Genomic DNA, 22,032 nt, shown 5'->3' with positions numbered 1-22,032 from the left:
TCACAGTGTTACTAATAGTAAAAACAGTATATAAGCATTCTAAATATTCATCAATAAAAGAACAAATAAAGACTGTGTTATATTCATAACATATGGTATAGTGCTGTAGGATAAGCACTGGATTGCTAACCACAGTGTCAGCAGTTCATACCTACCAGCCAGCTACTCCTTGAAAACCTGTACAGGGCGCAGTGAGTTGGAATCAATTCAGTGGAAATTAACAACAACATAGTCTTAAAATAGACTGCTGTATTGTTGTTGTTGTTAAGTGCCATTGAGTCGGTTTCAACTCATAGCAACCCTGTGTAGGGTTTCCAAGGAGCGGCTGATGAGTTTAAACCACTGACCTTGTAGTTCAAACTAATCCAGTGTATATTCTATAGCACCATACCAGAACTTCAGATTTTATTTTAGCACCATGAAAAAAACCAAAATGTTGAATATTAGAAGCATTTTTCAAAAAGGTTAAGTATAATGTGACACTATTATACACATTAAAAAAATAATACAATATGCATTAATATAACTGGAGATTGGTGTGGTGCTGTGGGTTAATGTGCTGGACCTGAGGGTTCATTTGAACCACAAGGTCAGTGGTTCAAGCTCACCAGCCTCTCCTTGGAAACTCTATACAGAGTCTCTGTGAGCTGGAACCAACTCAGTGGCACTTAACAACAACAACAATATGTGTATGGAGTCTTGGTTTAGCATTGTAGGATAAGCACTGGACTGCACGGTTGGTTTGAACTGCAAAGACAGCAGTTCAAACTCACCAGCTGCTCCTCAAAAATCCTATACAGATTAGCTCTGAGTCAGAACTTAATTGAATCTACAGTCAGTGTTCATGGAAGCAGCATAAAGAAATCAAACAACGTATATTGCATTAGACAAAATAGTGTAAAAAAATCTCTTTAAAGTATTAAAGAGCAAAGATGTCACTTTGAGGACTAAAGTGTGTCTGACCCAAACCATGACATTTTCATTTGCCTCATACATATGAAAGTTGAGCAGCGAAGAAGGAAGGCCATAGGAGAATCAGTATTTTGAATTATGATGTTGGAGAAGAATATTCAAAGTATCCTGGACTGCCAGAAGAACAAACAAATCTGTCTTGAAAGAAGTACTGCCAGATACTCCTTAGAAGCCAGGATGGTGAGACTTCATCTCTCATACTTTGGATATGTTGTTAGGAGGGACGAGACCCTGGAGAAGGAATTCATACTTGGTAAAGTGGAGGGTCAGTGCAAAAGAGGAAGACCCAAATGAGATGGATTGACATAGTAGCAGCAACAATGGCCTCAAACAGAGCAATGATTGTGAGGATGGTGCGGGACCAGGAATTGTTCGGTTGTATAAAGGTCACTATAAGTTGGAACTCATTCTGGCCCCTAACAACAACAAATCTTATAAAAATTACATGAGATAATTAAAAGATAAAAGCATTACCCAATTCATATTTTACTTGCCTAATAATCTTTATTGTTATTTACCCAATAATCTTTATACCCAAACTGGACAATGCCAGTACCAGAAAGAAAAAGTAGAGGCTAACTTCACTTTCTAGCATCAATGTAAGAATCCTAAATATAATTAAAACTGACTACAGCAGTGTGTAATAAAACAAGTTTATACAAAATGTATAAGAATAAAGAAAAATCACTAATGTAACTCATTACATTTATGGAATAAAGCAGGGAAATATTAATTATTTTCTAGAGCTGTAGAAAAAAAAAACAATTGATAAGATTCAGTAGCCATAAATAATTTTAGAACATAAAACTCTTAGGATACTTGGCATTGAAATGAACATCCTTAACCTGATAGAGAACATGCATCTACCAAAACCTGTTGCAAACATATACATAGTATGCAAGCTTCCCTTACCGTTCCCTGGCGTTGAGTCTGGACATCTAGCTCCTGGGAATTTTTCTACTTTTGTGCTTGGATCTTACTTCAAACAATAATGCTTGTTTATATGAATATATGGAGTCCTGGCGTGGTGCTATAGGATAAGCACTGGACCAGAAGGTTAATTTGCACCTCAAGGTCAGCAGTTAAAACTATATAGGGTCGCTATGAGTTGGGGCCTAATTGACGGCACTTAACAACAACAAATATGTGTATACATTCATGAACATGTGTTTACATACATACATAAATATGCTCACACATTGTATATTTTTAAGATTAAGATTTAATCTAGATCTATTTCATAGAGTGTTTTTATGAGTTTGTTAAATGAGAAGCTTTGCAAGCTCACAGCTGTGGTTTTGGAAGTTTTCCCTTGGCAGTGTTTTGGATCCAAAGACCGATGGAGTCCAGATACCAGTCTGGAGGGACAGAGTACTTGGAGTGCCATAGAACTGGCTTCTCTTCTAGACTGAGGAGTTCCCATTATTCGCAACTTCAGATCCTGGCTTCATCCAAGAGAGCCATTAAGCATGAATCTGATATGTGTAAATATATTTTATGAAACTTTCTATGATTGTATTTTACCATAGAAGTTTCTAAGGATTTGGTATTTTCATGATTCCTACAATGATAGTAAAAACATAAAGAGTGTTGTTAGACATAACTTTTCCATCAGTGTCATGTATATTCCGATTTTCATTGTTGTTATTAGGTGCCATCAAGTTGGTACTGACCCATAGAGACCCTATGCACAGCAAAACGCAACACTGCCCGATCCTGGGCCAACCTCACTACTGTTGCCACGCTTGAGTCTATCGATGCTGCCGCTTGGCCAATCCATCTCGTTGGGGGTCTTCCTCTTTTTCTCTGATCCTCCACCTTACCAAACATGATATCCTTCTCCAGCAACTGGTTCCTCCTGACAATATGTCCGAAGTATGAGAGACGAAGTTTGGCCATCTTGGCCTCCAAGAAGCACTCTGGCTGCACTTCTTCCAAAATGGATCTATTGGTTCTTTTGGCAGCCCATGGCACTTTCAATATTCTTCTTCACCACCATAACTCAAAGGCATCAATTCTTCTAGGGTCTTCCTTATTCACTGTCCCGCTTTCACATGCATAGGAGGTTATTGAAAATACTATGACTTGGGTCAGGTGCACCTTAGTCCTCAAGCTGACATCTTTGCTCTTCAACACTTTAAAAGATCTTGTGCAGCAGATTTACCTAATGCAATATGTCGTTTGATTTCTTGAATGCTGCTTCCATGAATGTTGATAGTTGATCCAAGAAGAATGAAGTCCTTGACAACTTTAATCTTTTCTCCGTTGATAAGAATGTTGTTTGTTGGTCCAAGGGTGAGGATTTTTTTTTCTTCTTTACACTGAGATGTAATCCGTACCGAAAGCTGTGCTCTTTGATCTTCATCAGTAAATATTTTAAGTCCTCTTCACTTTCAGCAAGTAAGGTTGTATCATCTGCATATCGCAGGTTGTTAATGAGAGACTTCCTCCAATCCTGATGCAACATTTTTCTTCATATAACCTAGCCTCTTGGATTATTTGATAAGCATATAGGTTGAATAAGTATGGTGAAAGAAAGAAACCTATTCTCATTAGGTTGCTTAAAAAAGAAAAAGAAAAAAGCCTTGTGTGAGGGTCAAGTATCTCAAAGAGGTGATCTTCCCATCAGTCTTTTTTTAAGCAAGACCAAAGTTAATGAAGATGATCTTATGAAAAAAAAATGTAGTCAGGGGCCAGTCTTAGATTTACCACTATGGCACAGAGAGCAAAGTCCAATCACAATGGTGGCTTCCTAGGATATCTGCAGGACCACTTCCGTTCAAGCTAGAGAGGTCAGCTCAGAAGCTTAAGGGTTTTTTGGACTCCAAAGGGCTCATCTTCATATATTTTATTGAAGGACAGAGAACAATCATGGGGACTTACTAGGAAGAAGTTTTTTGAAAATTGAAAACTTCATTGGTGAAAAAAAGGCCATGAAAGTTGCACCACGGAATTTTTTTCCATCCCGACAATGCACCTGCTCATTTTTTTCTGGGTGAATGGGCAGTTTTACTACAATTTTGTTGGCAAACCTGACTCCATCCACTCAACAGCTCTGATCTTGCCCCTTCAGATTTATTTTTGTTTCCAAAACTCAGAATTTAAAAGGAATATGACTGGACTTCCCCTGAGGATGCCCAAATTGTCATTTTAACATAGTATAAAATCAAAGAGCTCAGAATTCTTCGGAGAAGGATTTCCTGTTGTTGTTAAGTGCCATCTAGTTGATTCCAACTCACAGAAACACCATAAAGAGTTTCTGAGGATCAGCTGGTGAATTTGGACACTGACCTTTTGGTTCAAACCACCTTCAAAAGCATATAGAACTAGATGAAGGGAGAGTATATTGAGAAGCAGATGCTTCACATTTTAATTTTTTTCCTTTATTTTGATTTTGGGGGGCATTTTAAGTTTTTTTCCAGTTGTTATCTTACTAGAAAACTTTTATATAATGCTCTGAATCCATAAATGTTAACTAAAATGTTATGCTGGGAAATGGAAAAAAAGAATCACAAGCTATGTTATTCTTGGAGACTGCAGAAGAATTCATGCATTTGTGTTAGGGTGTTGGAGAAAAATATTGAAAGTACCAAGGACTGCCAGAAGGACAAACAAATCTGTGTTAAAAGAAGTACAGCCAAAATGCTCCTTAGAAGCAAGAATGGGGAGGCTTCGTCTCTCATACTTCAGACATATTATCAGAAAGGACCAGTCCCTGGAGAAGAACATTATGCTTGGTAAAATGGAGGGTCAGCAAAAAAAAAAAGGAAGATCCCAAATGAGATGGGTTGCCACTGTGGCAGCAGCAGTAGGCTCAAGTTTAGGCACAATTGTGAGGCTGGATCAGAACCTGGCAGTGTTTTGTTCTATTGTGCACAGGGTTACTATGAGTTGGAACTGACTCAACAGCACCTAACAACATCAACAATGAATCAAAATATTTGTTTCTGAGAAAAAGGGGAATAGGTTCAGACCATTTTGATATTTTTGCTTAATGAAGGGTTCTGTGATGTTGTAGCAATACTTTTTGACTTACTCTGTTGCATGACAGCTTTGAAACATGTTTTAATGTGTGTCTATGGGCTGGGGGTGAGGAAGGGGACATATTTCTAGGGAGCTCTTTTCATGGTAACAAACAAATCTTTCTAAATCTTTCTGTCTACAACTGTTCACAAAAAAGGGATTCAAGTGACTCTGAAAACCAGTACAGGGCCCGACAATGCTGAACACAAAGAACAATCAATAAATTCTTGACTATAAGGTCATGTATAGTTAATAAGGCAGTTCCGATGCCAAATCAATACTGTATTGTGTATTTCCTACGGCAGATATTGAGATATAGATCTGCTGTAGTGGGAACTGGAATGTCATCAGGAAATACCAGTTCAGACAAATCTGGGTTACCACGTACCTCCAGGGAAACAGCTGGATTGATTGTGATTTGTCTAACTTCATGGTGAAAATGTCAGGTCAGGAGTGAATATTCATGTTTTTGATCCTTGGAAAGAGAAAAGGGGAAATCAATAAGCAAAACACTATACCTAATAATGGAACTGTATCTCCATGGTACACTCTTTTTTCTTGAATTTATTTTGTTTTGCCTCTAATATGTCGGTAATATTGTCTTAGATAGAACAAATGACTTCCTAAAAACTCAAGGGCAGATTTCATAATTCTGGAATCAGGGTTATGTTACCATGGTTTGCACTGGAAATCCAGTTTAAATTTAAATAAAAATTACCTTAATTCCCCAGACCATGCTAGGCCCTTTAAAGTTATAAGAGGGGCTTCCAAAGTTCTTAGAAAAACATAATGAAAAGGTCATGGAATTTTTCCATGAACTTTTGAAGCCCTATCGTTTCATGGCAAGAAAGTACCAGGCAAAATGAAATTCTATGTTTTGGGTTCTAATTTACAATGCACTTGTCCTGTACCTTTCAAATACTGCAGTGTCTCTACATTTGCATATATGATATCGTTCTGTTATCTCTGTATGGATGTCACACAAACAGATGACAAATATTTTGGCAGGTGGGGCTGGAATCGGAAGGTAGTTCCTCCCAAATTATGAATTTTGGTGTTTATCTAAACATACTAGATTCTGTTACTATGTTCAGGAAGTTTCCTGCCTTTCAGGTGCTCCATGTGCCAGCAGAACTCCTTTTCTATTTCCAAGGTCAGCTTGCCAGCTAAGCTTCAACAGCGTAGTAGGTTCATGACCCATCAGCCTGGGTTTTTAATGGAAACCAACTGAGTTATTCCTATTGTTTCTACATCTTTCAGGCACCTTCTAAAAATGAATAAGAGCAGTTCTGATTTGGAAAAAGTGAGCCAGGGCTCAGCAGAGAGCCTCAGTCCATCCTTCAGGGGCGTCCACGTCAGCTTCACCACTGGCTCCACAGACAGCCTGGCCTCGGACTCTAGGACCTGCAGCGATGGAGGTAACAGACTGGGTTTGCTAAGCCAGTCCTGGGTCAATTTCCAGGGTTTGGAATTAATGAGATAGGCTTTCTGTCTTGATTCTGCTTTCTTTTGAACTCACCTCCATAAAGAGTCCACCAAAGAAGTTATTTCTCTTGAGTAGATGCTAAACCACCTCACCTCATATTATCCCCATGGCTGCAAGGTGGGCAGAAGATAAGGTTGAAAGTCCATCGAAGGCGCCTGCTTTCTCAGGTAATCGGCCATCCATGTATAGATCTCCTCTCTTTATTTCTGTCATCAGGATTTGTTCTATAGTGATGAGTGCACACCAATTACAGGCTCTTGCCATCTGCATTTCGTCTCTCTCACTCTCTCAAACACCTGCATGTGTACACTCTTACATACACACTTATGCATACTTAGACACAGCAGGTGTTTATATGAATCCTTGTTGAATCGGAGGCCCAGGGCTTCATGAGACCACCATCCATCCCAGTTTCTGGAATTAAGTTGTGATATAGTTGGTAGCGTAGTGGTTACGAGTCGGGCTGCCAACCTCAAGGTCAGCAGTTCGAAACTACCAACGTTTCCATGGGAGAAAGATGAGGCGTTCTGCTCCCGTAAAGATTTACCACCTCGGAAATTCTGTGCAGGGTTTCACTGAGTCGGAACCGACTCCACGGTACTTAAACCAACAACAACAACATAGCTGTGATAATTGTGGATATTTCTTGAATGGACACCTTCTTAGAAAGGGACTCTTTTGTTTTTCTGTACTTTGTATCCCTAATGGGTAGTATTTCAACATTCTTTGTGGGTGTGTGTCTCTCGTAGACATGCTTTAGTGTGGTAGGTTTGGACATGTGCTAACATGACTTCCCTTCCATGCTGTGGAAGTATTTCTTCTCAGTAGGCACTTTCGGAGTAGAGGGCTCCATTGTAATTTTACTGCCACCAATATTTTTCTACCTCAGAGGTAGACACTGGCTAAGACAAAAATGTGTGCTATGAGTCACTCTGTGGTGTGCTCTGATGGGAAAGATCTGACCATTCTGACTTAAAAACAGGAAATATCTTGGTCTTAATTTTAAAGAGGAGGTGGCAAAAGAGGGTTTTCTTTTTCTACAGATCTTTCTCGGCTTCTATCTTCTTCCTTTTCCAGTCCCATTGTATGGAAGTTCAATGAGTCAGATTATCCTATAGAGGGCTAGACACGTGTGCCATTATCCTCTGTGCTGCTCAGCCTTGACCTGCCCTTTAGGACCTATAGCCAATTCTGAGGGAGCTGTTTACAGTAGAATCTTCTGTTGGATTGCCAGCCAACGGTTACTGACGAGAACTGGACTTCAGTGTCTCAACACTTTGCATTTTCGAATGAGTACATCATGATGCCTGCTTTCATGTTTTTCACAATGTAACTGGGAAGATAAGACTTAAAATGTGTGACACATGGGCGGTTGGGATAAGAGAGGAAATTGAGCCTCTCAGAATGCAAGTGCTTATAAAAGTTTCCAGGAGAGAAAAATGAGTGAGGGCCTGTGGAGGGTTCACAGAGGGCTTTATTTAACAAGAAAGTAGGACTTGTGCTCATGTCAGAAGTATGGATGTTGTTGTTACATGCCCTCAAGTCCATTCTGACTCATAGCAACACAGTATAGAGTTTCTGAGGAGTGGCTGTTGAATTTGAACCATTGACCTCTGGTCCAAACCAACCTTGGGGCCCAGTGCTTATCCTACAGCACCACACTAGGACTCCAGAAGTATGGTTGGGAACTGAGGAAGTAGAGTGAGGAGGACAAGGCTTTCCAGGTTAAGGAAACACAACACAGGAGGAACAAGGCATGGAGAGAGCAATGGATACTGGGAAAAGGCTGAGGCCACCCTGACCTGCTTCAGTCCCTCCCAAAGCCAGGGACTAGATCCTCAATTTGTTGAAGTCAGAACTACCAGAGGTTTTTGATATTTTCTCATGTTCTTTTATGGCTAGAAGAAATATAAGTAATAATGAAGGATTTATTCTTTTATCATGAGCCAGCAATTCTTTTATCATGAGCCAGTGGAAATCCACTTCAGAGTTTGGATTCCCATAGCAACAAGAAGGCATGCACCCCAACATTGGACTCAGCCCTTAGAGTCAACCCTTCTATCTGCTGCACATGCACATGGCTTTGCATGCAGCAACATGCTTTGAAACTGGCAAGTAACCAAAGGCATTCCTTTTTTAATGTTTCTTAAATATTAATCTGGTGTGGCATTGTAGGATTAGCACTGGTCTTCGAACCACAAGGTTGGCAGTTCAAACCCACCAGCTGCTCCTTGGAAATCCTATACAGGGTCACTATGAGTCAAAACCAACATGACAGCACTTAACAACAACAAAAATTAATCTAGAGGACAGTGTTGGTTCTGTAGCAGAATTATTGCATCTGTGTGGGAGAACTGGGGTTAATTACTGGCCAATGTACCTCAAGTGCAGTCACCACTTGTCTGTCAGTGGAGGCCTATATGTTGCTATGAATCTGAACAGGTTTTAGTGATATTTCCAGACTAAAGCTGACTAGAAAGAAAGCCCTGGCAATCTGCTTTGAAAATCAGCCAGTGAGAACTCTCCGGATCACAGAAGGCTTATCCACAACTAATGATGCGGTACTAGACAGCATTTTATATCACTGTGCATGGGGCTACAATGAATTTAGGGGGCCACTGTAACATCGGTTAACAAGAATAAGCTATATTCTGGAATATCAGCAGAGCCACTGATGATGTGATGTCAGAAACCCTTCATCCAATCTCTCATAATTAACCAAGGCAGCTTGATTTATTGAACGATTATCTTTCAGTCCCATGACTCCTTACTCGCTTTTAACATCATAGCTGAAATATTTACCCGTTGTTCATTTGTTACCATTTGGTGTCCAATACTGAAGCTGAAGAGGCCTAGTGTGGCACTGTGGGTTAATGAGCTGGACTGCAAAGTCGGTGTGGATCACAGATCGGTGGTTCAAACTCACCAGCCGCTCCTTGGAAACCCTGTACAGGATCACTATGGGTCGGAATTGACTCAACAACACTTGATAATAACAACAACTGAAGCTGAGTGAGGGGATCAGAATAGGAGAGATGGAACTAGTAAAATCTCAAATTCCTTGAAACCAAAATACAGTGTCCCCCTCTGTAATGCTATATATTAAATCAAAAGATGCCATTAGATAATAAATTTATTTGTTAGTTGTTAAGTGCCGTCGAGTCAGTCCCAACCCATAGCTACCCTGTATAGGGTTTCTGAGGAGCAGCTGGTGAGCTTGAACCACCAACCTTGCAGTTCAAACGGCTTTGCAGTCTGGCACATTAACCCACAGCACCACACCAGGACTCTTATTTGTTAGTAAGAATTCACTAATTAAAACTGCATTTCATAGAGGCTGACCTTAGTGAGTTGAGGACAAAGTCATTCCAGGGCATTCCATAATGATTATTTAGGTAAATCTCTTAGAAACTCACCAGAGATAATGGTTAATGTTCATTATCTAATATTCAAGTTTTGTGACAAAAAAAGAAGAAAAGTTTTAAATTTTATTTTTTTTAAAAATTTTATTTTTAAATTTTACTTCCAAACACCACAATTGACATTTTTACTTTGTTGCACTTTTAAAGTAGTTTATATAAAATTTATTCATATAAAACATCACTGTATCCATTTTTCACATCTTTAGGCTTGTGTCACATTTCATATTCCTCAAAGTACGCCTACTCTCCCATTTGTCCAGGTGGGCAGTTCAGTTGGATACTGAGTCATCACAATGGAAGGAAAGGTTCATCTAAACAGTTGTTGGATGTGTGTTTGGTTTGGGAGGGACAGACTCCTTGTGTTAAAGCAGACTTACTAAGGCAGCCAAAGGTCAGGTTATTTGTAGTAAACAGAGGGTAATGACTGGCTAAATGATCGCCTGGGAAGGTCATCAGAAGCCACTTGTGCTTTTGAGATGTCTTCTAATATGTAAACCTAAAGAGCCCTGGCCGCGGTGCTACTGTACTGCTAACTGCAAGGTCGGCAGTTCAAACTCATGAGCTGCTCTAGGAAACCCTACACAGGGTCATTATGAGTCAGAATGGACTCAACAGCATACAACAAAGTCGTGTTAAGGTCATTTAATGATTAAGCATCCAGCTGCTAACCAAAAATTTGGGGGTTCAAATCCAGCAGTGGTGTCACTGGAGAAAGACCTGGTAAGACTGTTGTTGTTTTTTAAGGTTCGCTTTAAGTTGGAACTGACTGGAGGACATTTAACAACAACAACACAGGGTATCCAAGCTTGCAGTTATCAGTCCAGTCTTACAGTACCATACCAGGTCTCCCCTGCTAAGATTTGTTGTTGTTGAGTGCTGTTGAGTTGGTTCCGACTCATAGCGACCCTGTATAGGGTTTCCAAGGAGCGGCTGGTGGATTTGAACTGCCAGCCTTTTGGCTTGCAGTCCAGTGCTGATCTTACAGTGCCACACCAGGAGTTAAGATTACAGCCAAGAAAACCCTATAGAGCAGTTCTGCTCTATAACATAGGGTTCACAATGAGTGAAAAATTGTCTCGGCATCACCCAACAACCACAACACCACCTCTTTGGTTTGTTGTTGTTGTTAAGTGCTGTCGAGTAGGTTCTGACCCATAGCAACCCTGTTGAACCAACCAACCTTGCGATTCGAACCAACTTTGCAATCTAGCGCATTAACCCACCACGTCACACCAGGATTCTGGTTTAGGATAACATTAAAACTCAGTTTAGCAATACAGCAGCATTTATGGATGCCAGGTCCCTACAGTACAGCAGATTAGAGTGTCCCGTTGAGCTGAAACTGTTGGCACCCACAATAGATATGACGTCAAACTATACCATGAATATAATTGAGCCATATTTAAGTTTATTACTATAAGGTGTAAGGAGCTCTGGTAGTGTAGTGGTTACGAGTAGGGCTGCTAACCACAGGGTTAGCAGTTTGAAACTACCAGCTGTTCCATGGAAGAAAGATGAGACTTTCTGCTCCCATAAAGACTAACAGCTTCAGAAACCTTATACAGGGTCACTGTGAATCATGACCAACTTGATGGCACACAACACAACAACATATGTGATAAGAGGGCAGTGGTGGTGGTTCAGCGATAGAATTCTTGCCTTCCACTTGGGAGACCCAGATCCAATTCCCAGCGAGTGTATCCCATGCACTCCACCACCCACCTGTCAGAGAAGACATCAGTGAAGCCCTGAGTGAGCTATGATGCTGAGTGGGTTTCAGTGAAGCTTCCAGACTAAGATGGTCTAGGACGAAAGACACAGTGATTTACGTCTGATATTCAGCTTCTGAAAACCCTGTGGATTCCAAAGTCCCGTCTGCAACTGCTCATGGGCATGGCGTAGGCCCAGGAAACATTTTGTTTCATTGTGCATGGAGTCTTCATAAGTGGGGATTTGATTTGACGACAGCTGCGCATAAAGTTACTATGGGTCGGTACCGACTCGATGGCACCTAACAACAACAACAACAACAACATATACTACAAACTCACATGACTCCATCTAGTAGGTTAAAGTTATTATCCTTATTTTTCTAGCTAACAGATTGAAGACCCAGAAAGTTAATATATTAACAATAATTAGCTTGTTTTCCTTAACATTAATGCCAAGCAGATTTTTTAAATGTGTACATTAATTTAAATATTCATTTGGTAGCTATTTGTTGAGCATTAACAATGTGGTGGGTACAACTGTAGATGCTGAAGTTACAACAGTAGGATAAAATCACACACACGTACACCCAATGGAGTTTACATTTTAGTGAGGAATTACAGTGAGGAAGATGAAGGAATAAAGTAGCGAGTGTAGCAGGTAAGGAGCTCTGGTTGCATAGTGGTTATGAGTCAGGCTACTAACCTCAAAGTCAGCAGTTAGAAACTACCAACCGTTTTGTGAGAGAAAGACTTTCTGCTCCCATTAAGATTCACAGCCTCGGAAACCCTATGCAGGGTCGTTATGAGTCGGAACCGACTCCACGGCACATAACTACCATCACCACCAGTATGTCAGGTGGCAGTAGGTGCTGTGGAAAAAAAGCAAGTTAAGAAGGGTGGGGTTCTTGTCAAGGGGAGCCACAGGAAACCTGCAAAGACATCAGTCAGAATGAGTGACCACCTGTTTCTCACTACACATGATGAGCACCCCTAGTTCATGCTGCTATTACCTGAGCCTTACTTTCTATGTAAGGCCCGAGGAATCATTTGGTCTGGTCTAGCCAAGGCAACTGCAGTTCCATTCATCACATTAGGGCTGAGTTAATTAAATGTTTGACAAAATATAGCAGGATAATTTTTAAGTAGATAATTTTGTATGACCCATGAATGATATTATAAATTTCCAATGGCCCTTGGCAGAAAGAAAAGCTCCCCACACCCCTGGTGTGGTACTGTAGGATCAGCACTGTATGGACTTCTGGTGTGGTACTGTAGGATCAGCACTGGACTGCGAACCACAAGATCGGTAGTTCAAATCCACTAGCTACTCCTTGAAAACATTATACAGGGTCGATATGAGTTGGAACCAACGTCATTACACTTAACAACAACAACCACTGCTCTGTAAGAACAAACGTTATTTTCTAACAAGGTGGTCCTGGAAAAGGCAGCTACCTAAAAATAATGTATTCTGTGACCATTAAACAGGCTTGTTATTGTACGTGCTCCTGAATTCACTTATCCAGTTTACTGTAACCCACTAGTGTTGTGCCCCCCATAGAGATAAGCTGAGTCCTGAACTCCGTTTTGAGAAATCTGCTACTGAAGGTTGAAGAAAATATCCAAAAGGAGAAGATAGTCCTCTTTGCCTGTACCTTGAAGAATGATAGCAACACTAAAGTGAGGCTTCACCTTAGTTTAAGTCTATTCCCTTTAAATGGAATTTGAAAAAAATGTTTTTAATAGTTAATTCATTATGTGATAAAAATTCAAAGAATGGAGAAAGGTATGAAGTGAAAAGTCAAAGTCGGCTAGCACCTGATCCCAATTCCCATATACAACCTTCTCACAGATTTTTCTATATCATCCCCAATTTCTCAGCCATAATTTAAATATTTAAAAAAGTTGATTATATGTATTTTTGCACTTAATTTATCTTATGGTTTTAAAATGAGGACCTCCAGACCTACCTTATTTTTAAACAACTGGTATATATTTGTTTTATTTCATGAATTAGTTAAGTCCTTATGTAAACATGTTTAGGTTGTTTTCATTGCAAGACTATAGACAGACCTAATGACATACATTAGCATATCTGTATCTATAGGATAGATTCCTAACAGAATTGTTATGTCTTTTTTTTTTTTTTTTGTCATTTTAGGAGATTGAAAAATCATGATTATGGAACCACACAAGCTGTAGCCATGAAATTCCATTACCAACAGCCTCCTTTCCAACCCAGGACAGTGTTTCTATTCTTTGCATGTAAATCACAGTCATGACTTAATTATTGTTTCCTGAGATGATTAAGTGGTCCAGAGAGTATCTTCACAAATGCTCCATTTCCCATTTAATTGTAAAATGCCGATAACAGGCTTCCATTTTCAGACCACGCTTACCTTGTTGAAAAAGCAAAGGTTCCGTTTAAAGAAATAGTGTACATTTCCCCCCATACGTTTGTGAGAATAAGTCAGAATGTTTTACTACAAAATCACAGACAACTGTATTAAACAAAAATATCTAAATGTAAAGCTATTGTTTCTCAACATAGCCTCCATCTAAGTCTTCATACTTCTCTCTTTTGTTTTTTTTTAAGTTTTTATTATGAATTACATGTTAGTTTACATGGGTGAATATTATCTTTACATTCATCCTATCACATTTTCTTTCATTGCAATGATCATAATCCCCTGCATGCCTCATCAGACAAAAGGGTACACCCTACACTCCTGCACCCTGGCCACCAGCCCACAGTCCTTCTCCCTCCCTGAGTCCAGAGTCCCCAGCTGCTCCTTCTGCCCTCGTCATCATCTCTGCCTCCATCCCTAGTGTCACTGCCTCCCTACCCTGTACTCCACTTTCCACTCCCTCCCCAACCGCACCCCATATACCCCAGTAACCAACAAAAATAAAATAAAACAAAAATAAATAATTAATTAATTTAAAATTAAAAAAATAAAAGATAATTTTTTTTTTCCTTTACCCATTTAGTGTGGGTGCTTCTCAATCTTTTATAATAATGGTCCTATGCCACATTTCTCTTTTTGTGACTGATTGATTTCACTCAGCAAAATGTCCTCAAGGTTCATCCATGTTAATGTGGTGGCTTACTGCTTCCTTGTTATTCTTCAGGGTAGCATAGTATTCCATGTGTGTATGTACCAAAGTTTGTTTACCCATTCTTCCATTGATAGGCACTTAGGCTGTATCCATTTTTTTGCTCTTGTAAATAGTGCTGCTGTGAACATTGGTGTGCATATATCTACTTGTGTTATGGCTTGTATTTCTTGTGGGTAAATACCAAGTAGAGGAATTGCTGGATTATAAGGTATCTCTATTTCCAACCATCTGAGATGCGCCATATTGCTTTCCAGAGTGGTTGGACCATTTTGCAGTTCCACCAGCAATGTAGGAGGGTCCCAGTTTCTCCACAGCCTTGCCAACATTTATTGTCCTCTACTTTTCTGATCTTCGCTATTATTGCTGATGTGAGATGATATCTCACTATTGTTTTTATTTGAATCTCTCTGATGGCTAGTGGTGGTGAACATTTCTTCATATGTTTGTTGGCTGCCTGGATCTCCTCCTTGATGAAGTGTCTATTCATGTCCTGAGCACATTTTTTAATTGGGTTATTTGTCCTTTTCTTGTAGAGGTGTTGTAGGTTTCTATATATTTTGGAAATTAGTCCCTTGTCTGATGTGTTGTTGAAAAAGATTTTTTTCCCATTCTGTGGGCTCCCTTTGTGCTCTTTTGATGAAGTCTTTTGATGCACTTAAGTTTTTAATTTTTAGTATGTCCCATTGATCTAGTTCATCTACTTTAGTTTGTATAATTTTCAAAATGTTTGGTAGTCTGTGTATGCCCTGTAATGGAGCGCTCACATTCGTCCCTATTTTTTGATTGATAGCCTTTGTAATTCTGGGATTCACATTTAGGTCTTTAATCCATGCTGAGTTGGTATTTGTATAAGGCATGAAGTAAAGGTCTTGTTTCAGTCTTTTACATATCGCTTTCTAATTCTGCCAGTACCATCTGTTGAAGAGACTATCTGCTCCCCATACAATATACTTAGGTACTTTGTCAAAAATCAGTTGGTTGTATGGGGATGGGTTAATTTTTGGAATCTCAGTTCTGTTCCGTTGATCAATATATTTTTCATTATACCAGTACCAGGCTGTTTTGACCACTATGTTGTTGTTGTTAAGTGCCATCGAGTCGGTTCCGACCCATAGCGACCCTGTACAGGGTTTCCAAGGGTGTACATCTTTACGGGAGTAGAAAGCCTCATCTTTCTCCCGCGGAGCGGCTGGTAGTTTCGAACCGCTGACCTTAAGGTTCGCAGCCCGATTCGTAACCACTACGCTACCAGAGCTCCTTGACCACTATAGCTGTGTAGTAAATTTTGAAATCAGGAAGTGAGAGGCCCCCTACCTTGTTCTTCTTACGTAGCACTTTGCTTATCCTGGGTCTCTTTCCTTTCCATATAAAGTTTGTAATTGTTTTTTCCATCTCTTTGAAGAATGTCATTGGAATCTGGATTGGGATTGCATTATATGTGTAAATTGCTTTGGGCAGTATTGACATTTGTACAATGTTATGTCTTCCTATCCAGGAGCACGGTATATTCTTCCATTTTTGTAGGGTTTTTTTGGTTTCTTGTAGTAGTGTTCTGTAGTTTTCTTTGTATAGGTCCTGTGTCTCTCTGGTTACATTTATTCCTAGATACTTCATCCTTTGGGCGGCTATTATACATGGTATTGCTTTCCTAATGTCCCCTTCAACACTGTTGTTATTGCTATAGAGGAATGCAATTGATTTTTGTATGTTGATCTTACACCCTGCCACTTTGCTGAATTTTCCAATGAGGTCTAGTAGTTTTTTTACTGAGTCTTTGGGATTTTTTATATATGGGGTCATATCATCTGCAATTAGAGAGAGTTTTACTTCCTCTTTGCCCATTTGGATGCCTTTAATTTCCCTATCTTGCCATATAGCTCTTGCTAAGACTTCCAGCACAATACTGAATAGGAGTGATGACAAAGGGCATCCTTGTCTGGTTCCTGTTTGCAGAGGGAAGGCTTTCAGTTTCCCTCTATTAAGAGTAATGTAGACTGTAGGTTTTATATATATGTTCTTAATTATGTTGAGAAATTTCCCTTCAATTCCTTCTTTGTTGAGTGTTTTTATCAGGAATGGATGTTGGATTTTGGCAAATGTCTTTTCTGCATCAATCGATATGATCATGTGTTTCTTTTCCTTCTTCTTATTTATATGGTGGATTACATTGGTTGTTTTTCTAATGTTGAACCATCCTTGCATCCCTGATATGAATCCCACTTGGTCATGATGTATTGTTTTTTTTAATGTGCTTCTGGATTCTGTTGGCTAGGATTTTGTTGAGAATTTTTGTGTCAATGTTCATGAGGGATGTTGTTGTTATTGTCAGGTGCCATCGAGTCAGAACCGACTCATAGCGACCCCATGCACAGCAGAACGAAACAATGTCCAATCCTGGGCCAACCTCACTACCGCTGCCACACTTGAGTCCATCAATGATGCCACCTGGCCGATCCATCTCGTTGGGGGTCTTCCTCTTTTTCTCTGACCCTCCACCCTACCCAGCATGACATCCTTCTCCAACGATTGTTTCCTCCGGACAATATGTCCAAAGTAGGAGAGACGAAGCTTATCCATCCTGGTCTCCAAGGAGCACTCTGGCTGCACTTCTTCCAAAACAGATCTATTGATCTATAATTTTCTTTCATAGTGATGTCCTTCCCTGGTTTTGGTGTGAGGGTTATGCTTGCTTCATAAAATGTATTAGGAAGTTTTCCATCCTCCTCTATATTCTGTAATAATTTGAGTAGAATTGGTGACAACTCTTCCCTGAATGTCTGGTAGAACTCACCCGTGAAGCCATCTGGACCTGGACTTCTTTTGATTGGATGTTTTTGATGACCTGATCAATTTCTTCTATTGTTATGGGTCTGTTCAAGTCTTCTACTTCACTCTGTGTGAGTTTAGGTAGGTCGTGTCTTTCTAAAAATGTATCCATCTCTTCTAAGTTTTCAAATTTGTTGGAGTGCAACTCTTCATAGTATTCTATTATTATCCTTCTGATTTCCTTTGGTTTTGTTGTGACATCGCTCATGTGATTTCCAATGCTTGATATTTGTATCTTCTTCTTTTCTTTTATTAGGTTTGCCAATGGTTTGTCAATTTTATTAATTTTTTCAAAGAATCAGCTTCTTTTCCTGTTGATTCCTTCTATAGTCTTTCTGTTTTCTATCATATTTATTTCTTCTTTAATCTATATTATTTCTTTTCTTTTGGTGACTAGAGATGCTGAGTTAATGTGTTAAATTGTATTCTTTCTTCTTTTTTCCTTAGTTTTAATGTTTCCTTGTTCTGCTTGGATCTTCATTTTCATGGTAAACTGTCAAGTATTAATTTTCTTTGGGGCTACTCTATAGTCTATTAAGTTTTCCTTGTGTTTAAAACAGTCTGTTGCATCCTGCAATATACTCGACCTCCTCATCACTTGGATCTCTGTTCCTATATGTTTCTGTTCTTTGACATTGTTAATATTTTGATCTTTGGTTGGCCTCACAGGTCCTTTGAATTCATTGCTGTAATTCTGTTCTGCTCTGAACTCTGCTATCTGTTGACTGAGTTCCAGGTAGTGTTGCCACATCTGTCAATCTCTGGTTGTTGTCTGTTCTTGCTGGTTTTCATTCCAAAGAACTCCCTTTAGGATGTTTTGAAGCACTGGATTGGCTTTGACAAAATCTCTTAGCTTCTGTTTATCCTGAAATGTTTTGATTGTACCATGGTATTTGATTGAGTTTTCCTGGATAGACAATTCTTGGTTGGCAGTTTTTTTTTTTTCCTTTAGGGTTTTATATATGTCTTCCCATAGCCTCCTTGCCTACATGGTTTCTGCTGTGAAGTCAGAGCTTAATCTGATTTGTTTGTCTTTTAAAGTAACAATTCTTTTTTACCTGGCTGCTTTTAGGATTCTCTCATTGCCTTTATTTTGGAAAGCTTGATTATAATGTCTTGGTGATATCCTTTTGGGGTGTCTTTCCTGGGGTTCTTTCAGCTTCTTGAATGTTTATCTTCTCATCCTTCAAGATGATAGGAAAATTTTCTTCCAGAAGCTCTTCAAGTATCTCTTCTGTGGATTTCTGTGATTCTTTCTGTTCTGGAATGCCAATAATTCTTAAGTTATTCCTCGTCATGTTATCCAGCATGAATCTTAGACTCTCTTCAGCTATTTTAATCCTTTTTTCTGCTTGCTCTTCTATCTTAGCAGTATTGAGAGATTTGTCTACCTGGTTGTTGGTTCTGGCTTTCATCTCTTCTATTCTACTCCTTTGCCCTTTCAGTGTATTGTCCATTTCTAATATTTTATTATTAATCATCTCTACTTCTTTTGGCAGTTTTTGGATCATTTCCAATGCCGTATCTATAATGTTTGATTGCTTCTGTAGCACTTTCCTGACTTCTTCCTTATTTTTCTCCACCCCTTTTCAGAGCATTTGAATTGTTTCCATATCATTTTACTGAATTCCATCTCAGGCAGATCTAGAGCCTGCTTTTCTACTAGATTGTCTGTATCTGCTTCCAGTTCATTTGTCTCAGTTCCTTTTTTTTTTTTTGGACATGTATTGAGATCTTTAATGTGTTTTCTGGGACATTTTCAGCAGTTATGTGGGGTTTTAGTGCTTAAAATGTATGTTGCTTTGTTGTTAAGCTTGCTGAGCATCTCCTGGTGGATATGATCTGGAGATAGGCTTCCCTTTTCACATGTAATGCCTAGCAGCTGGTTTTGGCTCTTGTCCAGATGGTGGGGTATTACAGGGTATGCTTGTAGCTTGGCTATATGAGCACAGTTGCTGTCTCTTATTGAGTAAGGTAGGGGGAGAATGCTCCAATCTCTGGGAAAAGAGTGAGACCAAAAGGACGAAAGACAGAAACAATATAGAAACAGAGATAGAAACCACCAATCAAAAACAAAAATAAAATTGTAATTTTCCACTTGCCTTGGTTGTGCAGGCAGTGATAAAGGGTCCCGTCCAGGTCAACTTTGGGTCGGGTCCCAGAGTCAGACGTCATCAGAAGCAGCCTGCAGGTTTCCTCTTTGTGTCGTTGGAAAACCGTGGGTGCAATGCTGGACCCTTTTGGAGGTGTGCTCCTGCCCACCTGAAGGCGTTTGAGCTGGGCAGTGAGGGTGCAATCAGAGTGAAGTGGAAAGATACGTGAAAAATGAAAAGTGAAAGATGAAAAATCGGTCACACCTCTCCCTCCAGTTGTGCAGCTCCGTAGCTTCTAGCAGTGGGTCATTGCCTCCGCTTGGCTGTGGCCCCACCCTTTCTAGTTGTGCCCCTTTATGTTGGGGTTTTACAGATTGTTCATATGGTTTGTCTGTCAGGCCAGCTCTGCTTTTTTCTTGCTGGTAGGCAGAAGTAAAGCGTCCCACACAAGTTAACTTTAGGGCGGGGACTCAGAGTCATACATCATAAGCAGTTGCCAAAGAATCTGGCTGTGGGACCAATGTGGGTCTTCCTCTCTGTACCATGGGAAAGCTGTGGACTCAATGCTGGACTCTTCTGGGGGGGTGTGCCCACCCGCCTGAAAGTGTCCAGGCTGGGCAGAGAAGGAGGGACAGGGAAGAGGAGGAAGAACTGTGTAGAATCCCCCAACACCTCCTTTTGCAAATGTCCCTGCGCAGGGTTTTAGTGCCAGTTCACTGTCCCGGTTGGGCTATGGCCCAGTCCTCTGAACTCAGGCTGGCCTGGGTGACTGCAGATGGAGTCCAATGTCTGGATCGATTCCTAAATTGTAATATTTTCTTTTATACCTTGATTTTTCCACTGGTGGGTCCAGGAAACTGACGCCCTGCACCTTATGCTTGATCCAGAGCTCTGGGGCTGTTCTGTGAGAGCAGCTTCTCTGGGTTTTCAGTCGCTCCCCCACGGAGCCTGTCCTACCTGACTCTGCCTCTGCTGCCACCCATACCAGAAGTTTTTATATTTCTCTTGAATAATTTCATCCTCCTTCTTTTACAGCATGTCAAACAGTAGCTTCAATATCCTTGAGTGATTTCAGTTGTGTTTCTTTTGAATGTTCCTTGAGTTTGGGGAACAAAAAGTCTGAAAGGGCAAGATCGGGGCTCTAGCGTGCCTAGGGTGAAGTTTCTCAATGGAATTCTCATAGGATACCTCTTGCTACAATGGAAGATTGAGCAGATCCACTTGGTGATGGGAAAAAATTTCTTGGAACTTTCCTGGCCTTTTTCTTAATGCAGTTTTCAGTTCTCTTAAAACTTCTTCATAATAAGCTCTCACAATCATCCTTTGTCCTTTGAGAAAATCTATCATGATAACTCCTTTGGATCACACACACACACACACAAACACACACACACACACAAAATAATTGCCATAACCTACTGGGCTGACTTTTCTGCCTTGAATTGAGCTGGCCTAGCAGATCTCCTCAGAATCCACTGTTTTTCCTGGAATGTTCATTGAAGGCACAAAGAGGCAGACATTAAGACAAGTGTATTACTGAGAAAATTTGTTTGAAACTCTATTGGTCACAGAGAATAAACCCATGCACGTATGAACTGGAACCCTAGTAGTAGTACGTTGTGAGTTACTTTCGTAGAGCTGAGCTTCTTCTGATTGTGGGACCAAACAAGAGTTAGAGAATTTTCCTTTGAAGGAAAAGTTACGTATAAGACCAGGACACCCATCCACCACTACTCTTCATGTCCTCTGGGGGGCGTAAAGGAAGGTAGTGGGATGTCAGAAGCCTGTAAGAGTGCTGGGACTGAAGTAGGCCAAGAGGGCACTGACGGAGTTTCTCCATTTGTTTTGTTCTTCATGCCTTATGCTTAGTAGATGTTCATGAAATATTAACTCAGTGAATGAATAAATCTAGGTAGACATTCCCAGCTATATACTGTATTATCCTAGTTTAAAACTCAATTCATATATTACTCCAAATGTTTCAAACAAAAGAAAATTCTGCTTAGTTTATCTTACTCAGAGTTGGAGAAGAGTCAAAAAGAAAAGCTAAACATTTTGAGCGTGCAGAAATGTTGCTGGGACTCTGCCCTTTGCTTGCACCGTCTGCTCCATCCCCGCTGCTGTCTGACTGGCAGAAGGGCTTACGAGAGGAATAAGCCAAGCAGTGCTCATTCATAGAACTCAGAACAGGACTGACCACTTCCTCTGTAAGCTCAGCTCTCATTTTGGCTATAGAGAACAATGCAAGTACCTATTAGAAAACCTCACAGTACCACATTTGAACTTTTAGCCTCCGTTGCTGCAGAAGGGCTAAGCTGTTTTTCCCTCACCACTGAAATCCTGATGTCTCTTTACTGTTTTCTAAATATAATGACACC

At 40.1% G+C, this 22,032-nt stretch overlaps 1 protein-coding gene across 1 annotated transcript in view; it reads left to right on the top strand.

The window, feature by feature from the left end:
* Positions 1–22,032, top strand: part of LOC102839764 (tyrosine-protein kinase SgK223-like) — a 67,263-nt gene that overhangs the window by 31,970 nt on the left and 13,261 nt on the right. The window contains exon 3 of the mRNA XM_006834480.1: positions 6,256–6,413. Within this exon, the coding sequence (XP_006834543.1) occupies positions 6,256–6,413 (158 nt within the window). The remainder of the gene's footprint in view (positions 1–6,255; positions 6,414–22,032) is intronic.

This window comes from Chrysochloris asiatica, unplaced genomic scaffold (genome assembly GCF_000296735.1).
Source record: "Chrysochloris asiatica unplaced genomic scaffold, ChrAsi1.0 scaffold00011, whole genome shotgun sequence".
NCBI classification, from domain to species: Eukaryota; Metazoa; Chordata; class Mammalia; order Afrosoricida; family Chrysochloridae; genus Chrysochloris; species Chrysochloris asiatica.
Note: the sequence above shows the minus strand (reverse complement) of the source record. Positions and strands in the feature narration are given on the sequence as shown.